The 21531-nt window shown below is 42.3% G+C and overlaps 2 protein-coding genes across 3 annotated transcripts in view; one reads left to right on the top strand and one right to left on the bottom strand.

Annotated features, from left to right (window-relative positions):
- Nucleotides 1-7889: 7889 nt before the first annotated feature.
- Nucleotides 7890-12177, top strand: LOC124005993 (flocculation protein FLO11-like). Of its 2 annotated transcripts, XM_046315644.1 has the most exons (5): nt 7890-8520; nt 8653-8785; nt 8973-9107; nt 9406-9495; nt 10007-12177. In XM_046315644.1, exons 1-5 carry the CDS (start codon nt 7950-7952, stop codon nt 11901-11903), a joined length of 2826 nt encoding a protein of 941 aa, XP_046171600.1. In that variant the 5' UTR covers nt 7890-7949; the 3' UTR covers nt 11904-12177. The 2 variants fall into 2 exon arrangements, with proteins under 2 accessions (XP_046171600.1, XP_046171601.1); XM_046315645.1 differs by lacking the exon at nt 9406-9495.
- Nucleotides 12178-13455: 1278 nt separating this feature from the next.
- LOC124006423 (transcription elongation factor SPT6-like) overlaps nt 13456-21531 on the bottom strand; it is a 31647-nt gene continuing 23571 nt past the window's right edge. The window contains exons 28-37 of the mRNA XM_046316431.1: nt 21298-21438; nt 21018-21213; nt 18690-18928; nt 18384-18497; nt 18051-18175; nt 16046-16158; nt 15847-15924; nt 15181-15359; nt 14849-15072; nt 13456-14602 (exon numbers count right to left, since the gene is read on the bottom strand). Coding sequence (XP_046172387.1) covers nt 14416-14602; nt 14849-15072; nt 15181-15359; nt 15847-15924; nt 16046-16158; nt 18051-18175; nt 18384-18497; nt 18690-18928; nt 21018-21213; nt 21298-21438 — 1596 coding nt within the window. The 3' untranslated portion in view covers nt 13456-14415. The remainder of the gene's footprint in view (nt 14603-14848; nt 15073-15180; nt 15360-15846; nt 15925-16045; nt 16159-18050; nt 18176-18383; nt 18498-18689; nt 18929-21017; nt 21214-21297; nt 21439-21531) is intronic.

The following is a 21531-nucleotide window of genomic DNA, read 5'->3' as shown; positions in this document are numbered from 1 at the left end:
GGCCAAAAGGCAGTTTTGGCACAGGAAGCGCCATTGGCTTCCACCATACTTCCACCATTTTAATGTAATCAAAGTAGTCAACTGGGTGGGGATTCCTGTGGGTTGTGGCTCTGCCCATGCTGTCACAGATGCTATAATAGCACAGATATCAAGATGAGTCCTCTATCTATCTCTATGATCCCAAACCAGCCCCTCTCCCTTACCAACTCGCTTGGAGGGTCCTACGTTGTCATGTGTTGCTGTCAAAACTCAGAGGGTGACACCTCGATCAGACCGACAACGTCATTGTGTTTTGGTACACCTGAAGTACAATTATTTCCAATGGAATGCTGTGTTTATCTTGCACACAGATTGTCTGTTATATTAACCAGATACTCATGTGTACGCTCTAACAATGGAAATAGATTTCTTTAAAAATGGAAGGCATTCGAGAGTAGGCCAAATCAGGTGGGTCCATTCTAGCCAATGAGATGGCTGATATGCATGTGAACGACAGACACAACTCTGATATCAAGTGTTTTTTCTCAAAGTTGTCAGGATGTCACGCATCCTAATTATATCAGTACACTCGTAACAACCTAAGCATTACGAAACGTATAATCGATCGAATAAGTCACACCAAGCAAATAAACCATGACATGTTTATTAACCAAATTCAACATTCTCATTGACCACCCTGGAAAACAACATTGAGTCCCCTGATGCTTATGATGACTTTATGCAATTGCACCGTCCGCAATCGCAGGGCTCTCCAGAGGGTGATGCGGTCAGCCTAACGAATCACCGGGGGCACACTGCCTTCCCTCCAGGACATCTACAGCACCCGGTGTCACAGGAAGGCCAAGAAGATCATCAAGGACCTCAGTCACCGAGCCACGGCCTGTTCATCACACTACAGCTACAACCCCGCAGCCCCTGCGAGGCAGGGGGGTTGGGGGCCCCCAGAGCCCATGCAGGGGTGTGTGGTACACCAGTGGTAGTTCGGTGAATAGGCTGTGGCTCGGGTTCGCTGCATCTACGATAACATCTGCAAATATGTGTACATGACCAATAAACTTTGATTTGATTACAAAAACTCCTCCCTTGGTGAGCTTAAAAAAATAGAAAAAATGCCACTTGCTGGAGAAGCCTAATTTTGGTTCCTGTTATCGCTCTTGCTTTGCCTCTTCCTCTCTGCCTTTCAGCATTGAGTTGCAGAGGCAGTTGCAGTGCATTCTGTGTTCTGTGGACCATAAGGATCTATCCAACGTATGCATCAAATTGTAAGCGTAGAGTTAACAGAAATAGTAGCAAAAGGTGAATGTTGAACTTCTGTTGCACACATATCCAATAACAATTTTGGATTACATAATGAAAAAAGTTTGACTTCAGAATTTATTAGGCAGCATTGATGCAATTATGCTGTTGGTCTGATCGAAGCGTGACTTGCAGAGACTGGCGAGGGAGATCAACAAGCCTTTACTATTCTGCTAGCGTCACTTTTCTATGGTAATGAGGAAACCTTCAAAATGAAAGCCAGCATTTCAAAACATCGCAGGGTGGATAACGCATTAAAAAACGATATTACATTATAATCAATTTAGATTTTCATTGTGCTTAATAGCAAATGCAAAAAGGAATTTATGGAGAATTTAAGGAATTTTAAGACCACTTGAGAAATGCAATGTTCAGACTGGTATGTTGACAATATTGGACTTAATAGGGAAAAACATGTTTTATTTGTGCCCATATAAAAGTGGGGTTGGGAGTACACAGTAGGGTCTCTAGAATCTTTATATTGTGTCATTTAATGGGGCACTGAATAATACGGAGTGTTGCTGGCCTTTATCTAGACCCATTCCATAGGACACAATCTAAATCACTGCATATAAAATATATATTGGCTTATAGTGAAAAAAACATGATTTGTGCCCATGTAAAAGTGGGATTGGATGTACTCAGTAGGGTCTGTATAATCGATATATGGTGTTATTTCATGGGGCACTGAATAATAAGCCAGTACGAAAGAGAATTTGAGGATAAACAACTTCCAATTCAGAAATACCTGTCATTACAGTATCTGGCAATGCATGGGGGTTGTTGTGGTGGATGTGACACTATACTATGAATTTTCTCATCAATGCCCCCATTTTACAGTCAGATGGTAGTAATTGTGGTGTTTATGTGTGCTTGTTTTCTAAAGCAGTCAATGTGAATACGCTTTGTCACAATGGCATACAAGACTATGTTTTACATTAGTTATCAGACAGGAAATGTCTTTATTCATAGAAGTTAAGGTTTTAAGCTTTAAGAATATAACAGACTCATGTAATGTATTTTAAACTGTACATAAAATACCTTTGCTGACCTTGATAGATAATCATCACAATATAACATGAAAATAATATTGTCTTTGTTATTGTTTTTGAAATATAGTTAATAGGCGTATGCCTGTACTCTACACAATAGCTTTGAACATACCAGTATTGGTGTAAACCTTCTAAAGAAATGCTGGTATAAATGATTGGTTGCAATGCTGTATAAAACAGTTATACTACACTAGAGTGAGATTTTTTTCCCGATATTCCCAAAGTTTAGAATGTCTTTGGAGGGGAACCTTACAAGATATAAATCTCAGTAACAGTTAAACATCTTAGGCTTGTGTGTGGCTGCTCGGCCATAGAAATCCATTTAATGAAGCTCCTGACCAACAGTTAATGTGCTGACCTTGCTTCAAGAGGCAGCTAGGAACTCTGTAGTGAGTGTTGCAACCAAGGACAGATGATTTTTACGCACTACGCGCTTCAGCACTCAGGTGGTCCAGTTCCGTGAGTCGTTGTTGCTCCTAGATGTTTCCACTTCACAATAACAGCACTTACAATTGACTAGGGCAGCTCTAGCAGGGCAGAAATGTGACAAACTGACTTGTTGGCAAGTTGGCATCCTATGACGATGCCACGTTAAAAGTCACTGAGCTCTTCAGTAAGGCCATTCTTATTCCAATGTTTGTCTATGAAGATTGCATGTCTTGTGTGCTGGATTTTATACACCTGTCAGCAACAGATGTGGCTGAAATAGCCAAATCCACCAAATTGAAGGGGTTTATTTCTATGTGTTTTTTATTTAGCTAGGCAAGTCAGTTAAGAACAAATTCTTATTTTCAATGACAGCCTAGGACCAGTGGGTTAACTGCCTTGTTCAGGGGCAGAACAACAGATTTGTATCTTGTCAACTCGGGGATTCGATCTTGCAACCTTTCAGTTATAAGTCCAACACTCTAATCACTACTAACCACTAACCACTATCCCTGCCGTTGGGATAGCATTTTGCTCTGGAGCCTGCAGCCTCGCTGGCTTGGTCAGAGGCTGTCGAAGGGCCTAATTAGCCCATACACATGCAATAATTTTCACTCCCTCAGCTTTGGGACATTTGTGCAAATGGTGGGGGCATGTGAACAAGCAAATGGAGGCCCGAAGTGCCTGAGGAAGGAGAAGGGGGTAATTTGGGTCTCAGCCTAAATTCTCTTACTTATACTTTGGTTTAAGAATGTTTCATTTTCATTAACTCGAAAGTTATTAAGACTGCAAAACCACTTTTGGTGAGTGAACCAACCCTCTTGCGTTTTTTTCTATATAACAGTAACCCCTTTAACTTTATCACACACATCATAAATTGATTATGGATGGGGGAAAGAGCAATCATATAAACTGTGAGGCAATAAGGTCAAACATATACTGACAGAAGTAACATTTCAAAGAAATGTATAAAAGAATGCATTAACTGTCAAGCAACACTCATCTTCTCTCCGTGGTGTCAAGCAGGGTTGTATTAGTGATGTCTCTGAGCTTTGATGAGGAGGCGCATCTGACTCCTCCTTGACACATCATGTCTTCATCTGGATGCTCAGGAATAGTCTGGACTTTTGGTACCTGCAATACCATGTGTAAATATACTGTAGGTCAAAACCATTGGTAGAAATGTGAAAATATGAGTTAATGAAAATTGTAATGCCATAGAGATCCTATTAATCTACTAGAGGGGCTTTGTCATACACCCTCAAAGTTCTAGAATGGAGTGAAACTGGCAGCCGTATTGGTCAGGGAGATATCCAAGCCAGTCTAATTGGAATGAATGGCAGTGGAGCCATAATCCAGATTTTACTAATGCAGGGAGAAAACAAGTAAGGCGTGCCAGAAAGTATGTCATATAATTATTGACACCCTAAAATATTGTCATATAATTATGAATAGAGTTCATACAGGTTTTATACCAATGTTCTGTATAAATAGCCTTTCTAATATGCGTAAACAGGCCATAAATGTTTTTTTAACACTTTGAGTGCTACTATACATTATATTTACAACAGTATGTGGACACCCCTTCAAATTACTGGATTAAGCTATTTAAGCCGTTGCTGACAGGTGTATAAAATTGAGCACACAGCCATGAAATCTCCATAGACAAACATTGGCAGTAGAATGGCCTCACTGAAGAGCTCAGTGACTTTCAACTTGGCACTGTCATAGGATGCCACTTTCCAACAAGTTAGTTCGTAAAATTTCTGCCCTGCTAGAGCTGTCCCAGTCAACTTTAAGTGCTGTTATTGTGAAGTGGAAACGTCTAGGAGCAACACAAGTAGGACACACAAGCTCACAGAACAGGACCGCCGAGTGCTGAAGCGCGTCATGTGTAAAAATCGTCTGTCCTCGGTTGCAACACTTACTACGGAGTTCCAAACTGCCTCTGGAAGCAACGTCAGCACAAGAACAGTTCGTCAGGAGCTTCATGAATTGGGTTTCCATTTCCATCCATGGCCGAGCAGCCTCACACAAGCCTAAGATCACCATGCGCAATGCCAAACATCGTCTGGAGTGATGTAAAGCTCGCCGCCATTGGACCCTGGAGCAGTGGAAACGCGTTCTCTGGAGGGATGAATCACGCTTCACCATCTGGCAGTCCGATGGACGAATCTGAGTTTGGCACATGCCAGGAGAACGCTATATGCCCCAATCGATAGTGCCAATTGTAAAGTTTGGTGGAGGAGGAATAATGGTCTGGAGCTGTTTTTCATGGTTTGGGGTAGACCCATTAGTTCCATTGACGGGAAATCTTAACGCAACAGCATACAATGACGTTCTAGATGATTCTGTGCCTCCAACTTTATAGCAAGAGCTTGGGGAAGGCCCTTTCCTGTTTCAGCATGACAATGCTCCCGTGCACAAAGCGAGGTCCATACAGAAATGGATTGTTGAGATCGGTGTGGAAGAACTTGACTGGCCTGCACAGAGCCCTGACCTCAACCCCATCGAACACCTTTGGGATGAATTGGAACGCAGACTGCGAGCTAGGCCTAATCTCCCAACATCATTGACCGACCTCACTAATGCTCTTGTGGCTGAATGGAAGCAAGTCCCAGCAGTTATGTTCCAACATCTAGTGGAAAGCCTTATCAGAAGAGTGGAAACTGTTATAGCAGCAAAGGTGGGACCAACTCCATATTAATACCCATGATTTTGGAATGAGATGGTCCACATACTTTTGGTCATGTGGTGTATTTACAACTTGTCTAAGTCCTATCATCAACTGATTTCAGCCAGTGTATGACTGGGGGTTGACTGCATTTTTGTAAATGGAATGCTGGCATATTGGCAGTTAATTTGAAAGATTTATGGAATATTCCCTCTAAAACTGACTGGCTAGCTTGCTAAAAAATGTACAGTGCAGATACATTCTTTAAATTAATTATTTTACACAATATCACAGCACTAGCAAACCATGGTTGACTAACTCCCTGACCAAAATGGCTGGCCTTTATGCCATCATAAGGTTCATGTCCATTCTAGTATTTGAGTAATTCCTAATTCTATGCCTAATAATGCCATCTTGTCAATAATGTTCCCTCACCTGAGAAAATATCCTTTTGCATCTCCATGGACAGTCCCTTATCAATCTCAACTCCTCCTCTCTGCTCACAGTCAAAGAGTGTCCTGAAGGTACACATCCCATTAGACTATCAGAGTATGAGAAGAAGCTGGAATTCATCAACTTATTCATAAAGAGGTTTAGGTCGGCAGGCTGCACCTGTGCTATGCGTGTCTAGGTGAGTATACACAGCCAAAGGGTGAGTGTCTCTAGGCCTACTCAGTTGTTTGCCTACTCTGTGACGCCATAGTAAGAATGGAGAAATCGACAGAACCTTCCATTTAATACAATTCAATTTAATAGAAAGATAAATACATGTTTGTTGTAGGCAGATTGTTTTACCGTGTCTCATTTGTTTGTGCGTAACAGTGTGAACGTTTTGTAATACAACGTGTGCGTATTAGTGTGAATAATTTCGTTTTATCAATCATTTATTATTGTCACTTTCTATTAAAACTCTTATTCTGATAATACCAACTGTAAATATTTGCCTATTAAAAATGGATTATAAAGGCTTTGTTATATAGTCAATGGAAAGGTCCCAAGGCTATCCAAACGGATTACCAGCATATAGGCAGACTTTTATCAATGACAAAATGTAATACCAATGGAAACAAGGTATTTGATTTATAATATCTGGAGCACAGAAGAATGATTGTTTTCCACCCACTTAATCTTTACAGTAATGAGCATTCAATTTACCCAATGGCTTTTCCAAGGTTTAGTCGAATGTTGCCTCAGGCGATTTTGCATCATTTCTCTCCACCTTCTAATAACAATCCGATTCCAGTGCATTTGCGGAGAATACAAAAGGCCTACGACTCTCCTGGAAGCTCATGGTCAATTCTGCCTTGTAACATAACAGTGGGCTGATTAGAACTCACCGCGGATTTTTGTCTTGACTACTGACTGCACATGCAGACCCAGCTAATTGGGTGAAATATTTAATAGTTCATAAAACCTAATAAAATGTTGCCAAATAAGTATATGTTGCAATATTTAAAATGCATAGTCCGTTTTTTTCAAAAGAGTTCCATTACATAGTCAGCTACTTTAATAGATGAATTACCTGCCCGTACCACCATGCAGTGCCAGTCCAAGTAAATGACCCTTTTGACACTAGGGCAACATTTACGCTTGGCCCGGATACAGTAGTGAACCCTCTGACATGACCTCAACCTCAGCTCTCCATCATCCATCGTTATTAGGTTTTAACCCCCAAAGAACATTAATTAAACCCAGCTTGCTCATACATGCTGCTGAGAGAGCGCGGATTGCGTGCACGATTTGCAAACCTTTCCATTCTAGAAAAAGAAAGACGTTTGTTTCGACATTCTAATTTAGGTCACCACCAATGCCTTTTGTGGAATCTAAAAGATGTCAAATCTCTTGGGTTGCAAGAATCACGCCGTCCTTTTTACCATGGAAAGCGCGAGAATAACCTCCTCCTTGCTTGCAGCGTCACCAAAATTAAATCTCGATTATTTTTTTAATGAAAAGGGGGACGGGAAGGTAACTTGCGGTCAACGCACCGCAGAGTAGCCTAGGCTGGCAGCAATAGTTCACCCCATCCTATTAACCCTATCGGTTCTGCTTTCTTTGATTATTCGCCTATAAATAAATTGAATGGGTATAAGAGACAAAGACGCAAGCAAAAATGTGCTTTGTTAATATACTTTCCTGTAGTTATTGTCTCATTTGGATGTAACAAAATTCAGGCACAAGTAGACTGATTCTTTTCGTGTTGAACTTCTAGTAATTGTAGATTAGCCTTGTTTTTATGTTTAAATTACTAAACATCAATCTACGCACATTCTGAAATTAGACTGACCACACAGTCTCAACGAATTCTGTTGAAATAATGGAAAGTGTTTAATCGTCCACTCAAGGGGTACATTTTATGTGTCAGACCCCTCCCATTACTGTCAGTCATCGTATTAATAATCGCGCCACTAGAAGTGTCATTATAAAGACGGTTTTGGCGAGAGCCCGGGAACAGTAGTGGTGCTCTCTCTGTGCGCGTGGTGCTGAAAGTGCCATCTGAAGTAATGTGGTCGGTATTTTTTTTCTTTCTGTCTTATCTGGACAGAAACTTTGTCAAAGGAGAATTCCCCAATTATTCCCTAGATGCAGAGAAACAGAGTAAAGATGTGTTTTTCATGCTCAACAGCACATTCTGTGCCAAAATGTCAGACATGGGGGGAAATTGCTTTTACCAAGTGTCAGACGGAATTGAGGAGGTGCGCTCCGTGCGTGACCCGGCAGGTAAACTGGTGGATTGCTCAGTAACCATCAACCAGATGCAGGTGAAGTCGTTCATGCATGTGTGCAGATTAGGACTGAAGCACCAGAGAAATAACCCAGGAGATATGGAGTTTAGTTTTACAGACATGGCAGAAGCCAAATACAACTGTCAAGCGTTCCAAAGGACATCAAAGCGCACGACGGCCACCACGGAGAGGATAGCCGCGCCAACAGCACATACATCGAAGGAGACGAGAGAGAATTCTGTCCAGGAGGATGGCAAGCAGGTGATACGGAGATCCAAGCGAGGATTCACTTATCCTGGAACCCTGTGGTGTGGAGCTGGCAACATGGCTGATAATTACGACCATTTGGGTAGGTTGCGTGAAGTTTGATATTATTCTGTATTCTAGATGCATGATGAACTATTCTGAACTCATTTAGCCATTCAACTGTTTCTCTGATGTTGGTTTGTTGTGTTTTTTAATATACACTCTCTATTTGTAGGAGAGTTCACAGCGACTGACAGTTGTTGCCGCGTTCATGACTTCTGCCCCTACGTCATCCATGCGTTTTCCTCAAAGTACGGCTATACCAATTTCAAGTGGCATCCTCTTAGTCACTGTGACTGCGATAATGCGTGAGTTACCTACACTATAGTTGGAACGCCTTTTTTTTGTTTATGAGCATCATACACTTGAATAATTATGTTAGACAGTTAAAAGGCTGAAACCAATTATATGATGTACTGACTGTCAAACCATCGAAACAGGTTACAGTAAGCTGCTGGAGTGGCACATTTTCTCTTTGTCACACTGTATGTGCAGGTTGAAGGAGTGTCTGAGGAAAGTCAATGACACCTCCTCCAGGGTGGTTGGTCAGGCTTTCTTCAATGTCATTGAGGTGCCCTGTTTCCAGTTCATATATGAAGAGCAATGTGTGGAGCGCCACTGGTATGGCGTGTAAGTACAGTATTTACTGTAGATTCCAATAATGCGCTTACAAATCAAATAAAAGTTTTTTGGTCAGATACACAGATTTGCCGGTGTTATGGCAAGGTGCAGTGAAATGCTTATGTTACTAGCGCTAACATGCCGATCAGACCGGGCACGTGCGCGAGCGTCGCAAAATAAATGTAGAAATCCATGTTATTTAATTATTGCACCCACACTGCTCTGCGATGCCAAGGGCTAAAATAGAACTCCTTTCTATTTCTATTTCTGAAAGTCCTGCCTCTCCCATCTCCTCATTGGTTTATAGACGCAGGTACCCACGTGCCATTTCCTCATTGGTTATACCCACGTGGGCGATTGAAAGTCGAAATGTTTTGCCGGTAGTCGTGGTAAAAGGGTAAGTTAGATGTCAATCACCATGTAAGTTCAAAGTTAAAAAAGACCACCCATACGTAGAATGTATGCACACATGACTGTAAGTCGCTTTGGATAAAAGCGTCTGCTAAATGGCATATATTATTATTATTATTAAACGATTCGGCTAGCTAATTAACGTTAGCTAGCAAGTGTAAGCTAACAAGCTAAATTGCCATACATGTTTAACGCTTTTCGACCTGTTCCCAAATGAATGTCATTGGTTCAGAGTTTGTTTTGATATTTTAACCTGCCTGTCATGATTGCGTTTGGTGTGGGGGGGCAGAATACATTTATGCACGATAGCGCACGACCGCGCACGCACGCAGCCAGTTTGGCTTCCGTGTAACAGTGAACTAGAATGTCTTGCAAATACAATTCAAATAATTTAAAAAATCAAACAAGAAATAACAATCCAAGCATTTTTAAGTGGCTTTGAAGTACACTACAGGGAGCACATCTTAAACCTCTCTCCATCTCTGTTATCCACACAGGTGTAAAAGGTATGACACGCTCCTGGTTGCAGTGCCCAGAGAGTCCATCCTGTATGATTTCGGAGGCATTGACGTTATTGATGTGCTGACTGTGGCTCCTCTGGTACAGAAAGAGACAAAGAAAACAGGCATAGAGCAGGACAATCCTGAAAGCACAACACAGTCCACTGTGTCCGGCTCCCAGACCACTGGCCCCGAGGAGCCCTCTCTCAGCAACATGGTCACCGCAGCTGAAGACTTCATCAAATTTCTGGCCACCGTCTCCACCTCTCAGGGCTCGGCTACAGACACCACCAAAGGAGAGACACAGACCTCAGAGAAGAAGAAGAGGAAGAACACTGCAGGGAAACATAAGAAAAATAACAAGAAGAGGAAAGGGAAAGGAAAAGGGAGAAAGAGGAAGCAGAAAATCAACTCAGTCTCAAAAGGAGCAGAGGAAGGGACAATGGTTAGTCCTACCAAAGCAGCAGAAGCTGTCAACAAGAGTAACTTTGTGAATGGGCCTGAGAATGTTGACCAGTTGAACAGAAATGTCAACCGTTTCAGTGATGGTGAAGTAGATCGTGGAGGGAAAGAGGAGCTTTCTAATGATGTCATGAGAGATGAACCACATGTAGATGAAGAAAGTGCTGCAGATGCCTCTGTCACCTCAGTCACTGCTGTCAAGAAGGAGCAGACAATGCTGGAAATCCCGGCTCTGATGGATCCCACAGAGGCAGCGTCTCTCTCTGCAACCACTGGCACACCCATTGTGACCACACAGAAAACCAAAAGGAAGAGATCAAGAAAGGGGGAAGGGAGAAAAAAACAGAGCAACGTAACGCCAACTGTCACCCCTAAAGGAGTTGCACACCATACCGCCATTACACAGGTCCTCCCAACTTCCACAACAGAGAGCTCTGGCACCCCGACCGTCACTACCAGCACTGCCATAATCTCTGCAGATCAGTCTGTGCAACAAAGGTTAGAGAACCACAGTGAAAGGGGCCCTGTTACGACTACTGCCGGCACCCCCATTGTGACTTTTATCAAAAGCAAAAGGCACAGGTCAAAGGAGAGAAAGGAAAGAAATAAAAGGAGGAAAATCACTTCCACTCTTCTCATGGTGCCTGTTACTTTCAGAAACCTCACTGAAGAGGATTTTGCAGTGATCACTACTGAGAGCACAAGTGCTCCAGCCGTCACCACCATCACTACTGTTAGCACTGCAGGGCAGCCAGTATCACACAGACCAGAAAGTCACAATGAGAAGAGGTCCAATACCACTACGACTGTAAGCTCGACTTTGAGTGAGACCAAAAGGCACAGGCCGAAAGAGAGAGAGGGAAGAAAGATGAGGGGGAAAATCATACCACCTCTTTTGGCTGCGGGAACATCTCTGCAGAATCCCACTGAAGATGCCCTTCGTACAGTCACTACTGGCAGCACTGGTGTACTGAACATCCCCACAACCACCACTGTAGTCGCTGCAGAGCAGGCAGAGACACTAGCACCACAGAGCATAGGGAGTCACAGTGAAAAGGGACTTCTCACCACAACAGCCAGCGTCCCCGTTGTGACTGGGAGAAGACAACGCTCAAAAGAGAGGGAGGGTAGAAATAAAAGTAAAAAAGAGGCCATAACCACTGTTGTCAAGGATGAGGTTCCCATCCGTAATGAGAATGAAACTAAATTTGAAAAAATAATGACAAATATAAGTCTGACACCCTCAGTGTCAGCAATTTCATCCAAAGTTGACGAAGTAGGAGAGTTGAATCTACAGGAATCTGAGAACTACAGAGAACAGGCCCTCTTCCCTGTGCAGACCAGCACACCCACTGTAAGTCCAATAAATTCCACTGTCCAGAAAATAGGAGAGAGACTAGGTAGAAAGAAAAGGAGAAAACCACCACAATGAGACTCATACTAACAATATTTCTAGTATAGATTTAAAAAATGCAATGATGTCCGAGATGACTAGCCTAGCTCTTGACTATCAGAAAAACCTGCTATGCAGACTCAGACGTAGGTGTATTATGTGTTAGTCGTCATCTTGTGTGTTTTGTCAAATCAACATTTGTGCCACTATTAAATAGGAATTGTAACATGTGCATGAAGGATCAGGATAATGTTTTGTAATAATATATATGCATTTAAACACCAATGATTAATAAAAATAGTGGAAAGAAGCATATATTGAGTGCAATGAATTCTAAAAGTGATGATTTCATTAATAACACATTCCCTTTTGTACATGTAGGCATATACTGTACTGTACTCCCAAGACAGCAGCGAATATTTAATAAGGAAGAAATGAAAGAATTCCAAGTTCAGGGAGTTTGCCATTTCATCTGCTTACCCGTAAACTGCTTACTTGTACTTTTCTGCAAACAATGCTTGCCATACTGTATACACAGACAGGCTCCAAGCCGAGAAAGCTGAGCCTTCTTCCAGGTTTAAATACTATTTCCTTTGTTCTGTGTGGGACTTTGGACCTCTAGTCTCTTCCAATGCGATATAAGGCATTTTGATGAAAGGGGTCACATTCTTCAAAAAGGATTACGTGCTCACTGTGAACTCTATTCTCCCCACCTAAAATAGGGTTGTAAAGAGCCTGTAACACTGAGGCTCAAATCGCTCAGCTGATTCTCACATGCTACTCTGAGGAGTTTTACAGAATGAGATTGACATATTATACTGTAGCTTACTTTAGAGAGTACAGACACATATGTTTAGAATAACTTCTGTAATTATGTCCAGCAGTTTATGGAAGGTGCACATCCTTTTTTGGTATTTCCCACTTAAAGAAAATGAACATTAACAGCGTTAGGCTTTCAAACATGCCATTTCTGTTTCTGTTGTTTGTTTCTTGTCTGTTGTTTCTTGATTTAATTGAGCTAATTTACAATAAATTGCCAGGATATGTTACAGACTGAAAACACCAGCTAGGGTAATAGTAAAACTGTTGGAGACTTCAGGAAGCAGTGACTGGTATTCAAAGCTTAATAACAAAGGGGACTTTGATGCTACTGATGGTGTTCCAGACTGGGACTAGATCCAAGCATTCAGACCAGCTTGGTTTGTGGGGGGGGGGGGGGGGGGGGCAGAATGTTTAAGCAGTACTGGCAACGTATTAGGCTAGTTGGATCTGAGACAGTATAATAATTTCTCACCTCATACCACATAATATTAAATCATCTGCATTGTCTGTTTTTTTCAATGGTCTTTTGAACGGAATCATACTGTATTTTGTATGGTCTGACTACTTGTGAGTAACAATTGTTCTCAGTTGGCAAAGAAACAAGAGGGTCTTCTGTATTAAACATTTTTTTTTATGAAGGAAAGGCATTCAACAATGCTAACATACAGCTTTAATTCGTACTGCAGGCTGGCACTGATAGATCTCTTCTATGTTATGGCCTCATTTTGTTAATGGATTACATGAGAACATGATGAATACTGAAACTGACTGACACTTCTTACATGACTTTAATTCAACAACAGGAAGTGAATTTGATAGGTTTAAAATACATTCATATGGATTAAATGTTGATAGAGGATAACATTTAAGTGTACTGTATATTACAGGACAGTAGCTGTAATGTGAATATGCTGATGTAGCACAGTAAGCACAGACCACAGTCGGCAATGCATTTAAAAATACTAAAAATATTCAAAGTAAAAAAAATAATACAATTAGTAAAAGTGCTTGAGGTCCTATACCTATTTTGTTCAACACGTCCAAGTAAATACTGTCAATGTTCTTCATTGTGTTACACAGACTAGACATGAAGCTTGTATAGCTACTGTAGGCTAAAACCTATAACCAGTCGAGCTCTCATGCAATACACTAAGCAGCAACTTCATATGAATCCAGAAACTAACAAGATAGCTATTAAAATGGCCTAAGACCCATGTGACAAAGATAAAATAGTATACAGTAGATATAATATACATGGTACTAGAAATGGCCTTTTAAAACCCCTATTGAGAGATGGTTAATATTCATATAGCATGTTACAGTAACCTCGGGTGTGATTCAGAAATACATAGTTTTCATTGGTTTTTGTTGCATCACATGTATTTGAAGTTAATACGCTTAAAACCTGGTTTAAAGAAGGCATGCAGTTGTCATTGTTCCCAGTACATTCCACAAAAATTGCAAGTGAGGAACAGTGCTACCAAAGAAGTGATAGTCAACATTTACAACCATCTTCTTTAGGTGAATTTGAAACAAACCACTGTTATCAAATACATTTTCCATGTGCAATTCAGTCATCCATGTTGGTCACCATCATCTTATCCTTCAATCTGACCAACTGAATCAGTGAAGTGTATGCAGTATTATACAGTATAATGAGTCCAGTTCATATACAGTACAGTAGGGGTGAGTAACAGTGGGATCGGGAGAAGGAAAGTCTACTCTGGACCTAGCGATCCATCTCATCCAGCAGCGGTGTGGCGTCTCCAGCGAGGGACATGGGCGTGCTCTCAATCATGGGGCTGGGAGAAGGTCGTGGGGTCATTCTGGGCCTCGTCTTCTTGCGCTCTGCCTCTTTCTCCTGGAGCCACTGCTCGGCCATCTTGCCCCAGTCCACTGCTGTGTGGGAAGTTGCCCTGAGGGTTGGGAGCATGGAGAGAAGATAACTCACTATTTACTTACTCACTCGCAATCTAGCAGTTGTATGCTTCCTGAATAATTAGAGCTAAGTTATCTGCGGTTGGAAACTTCCGTAAGAAATCCTCTCTAAGTGCCCAGCTACATACATGAACCATAAGTCTCCCCATTTGAATTACCCAAATTGAAATAGTTTCTCTATTTGGATAATTCTGTCTAAGAGTTAGTTTTGAGAAGTGACTTACTTTGGTGTTGGTGTCCTGTGGTGGCGGGAAGAGGATGATGATGTTGGTGTGGAGGAGGAAGGGCGGTGTCCATGTCCTTGTGACCCGTGTGAGGACTGGGGAGTGCTGCTGGGGTATTGGGGTGTGGTGATAGTCTGCTGCTGGCTAGGGGTGGGGGTGGTATACGAATAGCTTGGCGTCAGAAGGGGAGTAGCAATGGGCTGCTGAGCTGGTGTGGCAAACACCTGGGACAGAAAAAAGAAGGGCTCATGTTGAACAGAAACATGAAAAACTGATAGAGATTTGTGATGACATTCAGATATACAGTAAGCGTCTGTGTATTCCAAACATACGTGATAGGCGCTGCTGCCCCCCCCCCCACCGCTGCTGTCCCCAGTGTAGCCGTACTGGCTGGATGCCCAACCGGCAGGTGTGGTGTTGGGGTTCTGGCCCTGGCCCGTTACAGCGGCAATGGCACTGAACATCTGAGAGGTCATGTTTTGAGGGAGGGCGTTCACTGCACGAGTCAGATCTGAGTGACAGAGACATAGGGCATACACAACACATGCAACTTTATACATTTGGAGAAGATTAAACAGAGAAACGGCTTCTTAAAAGTTCTTAAAATGTTGATGATTCCAACCTTAGGATGCATGAAATGATAAAAACCAATTGAGGTAACATATAGTATATTATAGCCATAGAGATCCTGGTGAGTAAGTATACACAGTAACTGACCTAGGGCCTGGACGATACCACTATCACGATACTCGTTAGTATCATGGCATGAAACAAAACACAAAGTGGATATAAGTTCTTTAGGAAAACAGCCCTGATGTTAGAAACAAACATCATGTTGTCATCCAGAGTCACATGTATTTATTTTTCTAGCTATATCACACAATATTTTACATACAGCATGTTTTTAAAGGACCAAAGAGTAAGATCTGCTTTGTGTTTTCATTTTTGCCATGGAAAAAATATGGAGATACTAGGTATCATCCCGGCTCTAAACTGACCTGCAATGTTAATATTGGCTGGCGTGGCATTGACAGAGGCTGGGGTTCGTGTTCTACTGCTGCTGCTGGGAGTAATCCCTGTAGGAGAAATACCAGAAATCAGATAACAGAAGTGAATCTGTCATTAGAGCACGATTACCCTGGACTGTATGTTTAATTGTGAGGCATTTCAAAGGCAGCATTCTGTATATGCTCTGACCTGCCACTGGATCCTGGAAATGGTCTTTGAACCATCGGAAAAGTCCATTGACTGTGGGAAAAATCTGTCCTCTGTATCTGAACCCCTCAGGCGTGACAGTCACAAACTCAACCCTGCATGCCAGAGAAAAGTCATGACATTCTGATTATGACATTCTAACAATAACACTACAGTGCATTCAGAAAGTATTAAGAACCCTTGACCTTTTCCACATTTCATTCCATTACAGCCTTATTCTAAAATTGATTAAATTGTTTTTTCCCTCCTCCTCATCAATCTTCACATAATACCCCGTAATAAAAAATTATTGCAAATTTAGAAATCCCCCTCCTTTACTCCATACTTTGTTGAAGCACCTTTGGCAGTGATTACAGCCTTGAGTCTTCTTGGGTATGACGCTACAAGCTTGGCACACCTGTATTTGGTGAGTTTCTCCCATTCTTCATGCAGATCCTCTCCAGCTCTGTCAGGTTGGATGGGGTGCGTTGCTGCACAGCTATTTTCAAGTCTCTCCAGAGATGTTCCATTGGGTTGAAGTCCGGGCTCTGGCCACTCAAGGACATTTAGAGACCCGAAGCCACTCCTGCGTTGTCTTGGATGTGTGCTTAGGGTCATTGTCCTGTTAGAAGGTGAACCTTTGCCCCAGTCTGAGGTCCTTTTAATCAAGGATCTCTCTGTACTTTGCTCCGTTCATCTTTCCATCGATCCTGACTATTCTCCCAGTCCCTGCCGCTGAAAAACAACCCCACAGCATGATGCAGCCACCACCATGTTTCACCGTAGGGATGGTGCCAGGTTTCTTCCAGACGTTACAAGTTCAATCTTGTTTTCATCAGGCCAGAGAATCTTGTTTTTCATGGTCTGGGAGCCCTTTAGGTGCCTTTTGGCAAACTCCAAGCGGGCTGTCACGTGCCTTTTACTGAGGAGTGGCTACGTCTGGCCCCTATACCATAAAGGCCTGATTGGTGGAGTGTTGCAGAGATGGTTGTCCATCTGGAAAGTTCTCCCATCTCCACAGAGGACCTCTGGTTCTTGGTCACCTCACTGATCAAGGCTATTCTCCCGCAATTGTTCAGTTTGACTGGGTGGTCAGCTCTACACTCTTGGTGGTCCAAACTTCTTCCATTTAAGAATGATGGAGGCCACTGTTTTCTTGGGGACCTTCGGTGCTGCAGACATTTTTTGGTACCCTTCCCCAGATCTGTGCCTCGACACAATCCTGTCTCTGAGCTCCATGGATAATTCCTTCCACCTCATGGCTTGGTTTTTGCTCTGACACGCACTGTCAACTGTGGGACCTTATATACTCCAATCAAGTTGAAGAAACATCTCAAGGATGATCAATGGAAACAGGATGCACCGGAGCGCAATTTTGAGTCTCATGGCAAAGGGTCTGAATACTTATGTAAATAAGGTATTTCTGTTTTCACTTTGTCATTATGGGGTATTGTGTGTAGATTGATGAAGGAAATGTTTTTTTAAAATCCATTTTAGAATAGGGCTGTAATGTAGCAAAATGTGGGAAAAGTCAAGGGGTCTGAATACTTTCCTATTGAACTGTACATTATGTGACATTACAACACCACATTACTGTATTTCTGAAGGTTCACTGAACAGTGATGATTACTGTGGATAATGTGACAAACCCTCCTGAGCGAGTGAGAGGTAAGTAAGAGTTAATGTTTATGTTCATGTTCTGTCATGTCTCTTGTTACAAGCACCAATAATCACTCTTGCTCGTGGCAGGCAACAACGGCAGAGACAAACAGGCGCTTCATGCTTCCCCAACTGTCCTGGCACACATTCTGTGTTTGGGTTTGGGTGGGGCAGTTCCATTTCAAAAACAAGAGCTTTTCTATTTAGGGTGTCAATTGCACATGGAAAAAAATGAAGCCAAGCGCATCTCCAGCATTTGTATTTCGATGCAAATTCATGCATCCTATGAATGGGTGTTGATTTAAATGACAAAAGCAGTGGGAGGTGTGGTTGGCAGTCCTGAGGTAACCTTGGCTTTGCGCGGGGCTGGTAACCGAGCAGAAACTTCCCTGGCAGCTCTCTACAGGCAGACACATAGTAGGGGATGAATGTAGGCTTCTCCTTCTTGCTTTTCACCAAGACCTCCTCCATTTTCTGCAATTCAAAAAAACAGGGACGGCAGCTGATGATCAATTGAAGAAAATTGAAAAGGTTTCTATCCCATCTGTCTCTTTGTATCTCTTAATCCCCCACTCTCTCAGACACACACAAACTGGCAGATACAGTAGACTGATGCACAAATAAAAACATATCCATACACAATGATGCTGTGAATTGAAAGAATGTATATCCTTGTTCCTACCTTTCGGTCTCCACCATTGCATTCTTGAAAATACTTGTGACCGAGCAGATCGCGAGCAAACGCAGCCATTGGTTGAACGTATCTGGCTGTGATTTCATCCAGATCTTCAAATTCCTGAGAAAAAGGTCACACAACCTACTAAAAAAGTGAAACACATTGGTACCATGCCAAATGGCGCCCTATTCCCTACATCGTGCACTACTTCTGTGGATTATACAGGGAAAGGGTGCCATTTTGGATGCACATATTTTTATTCATACAGGCATATACTGCTTCATAATGAAGAAGCCTGTGAATGGAGCTGACCTCAGTGTTGATCCACAGGGTATGTCCCAGGCTGAAGGCGTTCTCCTTGCCCTCCTCTCGTACGTCAATGTGCTGGTAGATGCTATCAGCAACCTTCCAAGTAACAGTCAGGTGGTTCTCTCCCTTACTACTGGGCCTGATGATCACATCTCCCTGGTCCATGGACTCCATCATCTTCTCTGCCTGCTTGAAGTTGATGTTATGGAACGATGGGTGGGCTATCACCCTCTTAATGTAGGCTATAGGGAGTTGAAATCTGTATTTTAGAGTTTGGTATTATATTATTAGGGTTGGTTTCCCGGACACATAGCCTTGGACTAAAAAACACTTTAAATGGAGAATCTCCAAAGAACATGCATCTTATTCTAGGACAAGGCTTAATCTGTGTCCTGGTAACCGGCCCAAAAACTACTCTTACTACCATTACCACAATCAACCAAAAATAAAAGATGAATCCAAAATGCCATTTATCAACTCCAGCTACAGTGCCTTGCGAAAGTATTCGGCCCCCTTGAACTTTGCGACCTTTTGCCACATTTCAGGCTTCAAACATAAAGATATAAAACTGTATTTTTTTGTGAAGAATCAACAACAAGTGGGACACAATCATGAAGTAGAACGACATTTATTGGATATTTCAAACTTCTTTAACAAATCAAAAACTGAAAAATTGGGCATGCAAAATTATTCAGCCCCCTTAAATTAATACTTTGTAGCGCCACCTTTTGCTGCGATTACAGCTGTAAGTCGCTTGGGGTATGTCTCTATCAGTTTTGCACATCGAGAGACTGAAATGTTTTCCCGTTCCTCCTTGCAAAACAGCTCGAGCTCAGTGAGGTTGGATGGAGAGCATTTGTGAACAGCAGTTTTCAGTTCTTTCCACAGATTCTCGATTGGATTCCAGTCTGGACTTTGACTTGGCCATTCTAACACCTGGATATGTTTATTTTTGAACCATTCCATTGTAGATTTTGCTTTATGTTTTGGATCATTGTCTTGTTGGAAGACAAATCTCCATCCCAGTCTCAGGTCTTTTGCAGATTCCATCAGGTTTTCTTCCAGAATGGTCCTGTATTTGGCTCCATCCATCTTCCCATCAATTTTAACCATCTTCCCTGTCCCTGCTGAAGAAAAGCAGGCCCAAACCATGATGCTGCCACCACCATGTTTGACAGTGTTGATGGTGTGTTCAGGGTGATGAGCTGTGTTGCTTTTACGCCAAACATAACGTTTTGCATTGTTGCCAAAAAGTTCAATTTTGGTTTCATCTGACCAGAGCACCTTCTTCCACATGTTTGGTGTGTCTCCCAGGTGGCTTGTGGCAAACTTTAAACAACACTTTTTATGGATATCTTTAAGAAATGGCCTTCTTCTTGCCACTCTTCCATAAAGGCCAGATTTGTGCAATATACGACTGATTGTTGTCCTATGGACAGAGTCTCCCACCTCAGCTGTAGATCTCTGCAGTTCATCCAGAGTGATCATGGGCCTCTTGGCTGCATCTCTGATCAGTCTTCTCCTTGTATGAGCTGAAAGTTTAGAGGGACGGCCAGGTCTTGGTAGATTTGCAGTGGTCTGATACTCCTTCCATTTCAATATTATCACTTGCACAGTGCTCCTTGGGATGTTTAAAGCTTGGGAAATCTTTTTGTATCCAAATCCGGCTTTAAACTTCTTCACAACAGTATCTCGGACCTGCCTGGTGTGTTCCTTGTTCTTCATGATGCTCTCTGCGCTTTTAACGGACCTCTGAGACTATCACAGTGCAGGTGCATTTATACGGAGACTTGATTATAATATAATAATAATAATAATATAATATATGCCATTTAGCAGATGCTTTTATCCAAAGCGACTTACAGTCATGTGTGCATACATTCTACGTATGGGTGGTCCCGGGAATCGAACCCACTACCCTGGCGTTACAAGCGCCATGCTCTACCAACTGAGCTACAGAAGGACCAACTGATTACACACAGGTGGATTGTATTTATCATCATTAGTCATTTAGGTCAACATTGGATCATTCAGAGATCCTCACTGAACTTCTGGAGAGAGATTGCTGCACTGAAAGTAAAGGGGCTGAATAATTTTTCACGCCCAATTTTTCAGTTTTTGATATGTTAAAAAAGTTTGAAATATCCAATAAATGTCGTTCCACTTCATGATTGTGTCCCACTTGTTGTTGATTCTTCACAAAGAAATACAGTTTTATATCTTTATGTTTGAAGCCTGAGATGTGGCAAAAGGTTGCAAAGTTCAAGGGCGCCGAATACTTTCGCAAGGCACTGTATGTACTCCATCTAGAGATCTCAGACAGGTACACACTTGTTCTCTGCTGTTTCTTCTTGGCCTCCTCCTCCTGCTTCACATCCTCTGTCTCAGTGTCAAAGTCGTAGTAGGTGTCCTTGGGAAGCTTCCAGTCGTTGTTCTTATCCGACAGGTCTGACGTCCGACAGGTCAGATCCACACTGAGCTTCTCAATGTCAATCTTCATGATCCTGCAGTGCACTGTCATGCCCACCTACAGCAGGTTCAAGTTAAAGTGTTATATGACTGTTAGTTATACTGAAATTGAGAGATATTTTGGGGGAAACTACCGTGATACCTTAACCCTTTCTTCAGGGTGCTTGACCACTTTGTCACTGAGGAACTTGGTAGGGATAAAGCCGGTGACTCCGTTGTCCATGCGACAGCGGACCCCAATAGCTTGGCCAGGGCAGGAGCCACTGTCAAAATGATTCCACACCTGCCAGAGAGACCAGAGGCTATGTCAGACTTTGTTGATCAAAAAGACAGCTGGGGCCAATATAAATATAGCCACAAATAATAATCTAGGAAT

This window comes from Oncorhynchus gorbuscha, linkage group LG19 (genome assembly GCF_021184085.1).
Source record: "Oncorhynchus gorbuscha isolate QuinsamMale2020 ecotype Even-year linkage group LG19, OgorEven_v1.0, whole genome shotgun sequence".
NCBI lineage: Eukaryota > Metazoa > Chordata > Actinopteri > Salmoniformes > Salmonidae > Oncorhynchus > Oncorhynchus gorbuscha.
The sequence above is the reverse complement of the archived record's forward strand: the minus strand, read 5'-3'. Positions and strand labels throughout refer to the sequence as shown.

Excerpts from the sequence above, each read along its gene's own strand:
- LOC124005993 (XM_046315644.1), top strand. The coding sequence starts at position 7,950 with ATGTGGTCGGTATTTTTTTTCTTTCTGTCTTATCTGGACAGAAACTTT. Across the intron at positions 9,108-9,405 it reads GAGCGCCACTGGTATGGCGT|ACGCAGGTACCCACGTGCCA; the intron begins GTAAGTACAGTA and ends ATTGGTTTATAG. Across the intron at positions 9,496-10,006 it reads CCGGTAGTCGTGGTAAAAGG|GTGTAAAAGGTATGACACGC; the intron begins GTAAGTTAGATG and ends TTATCCACACAG.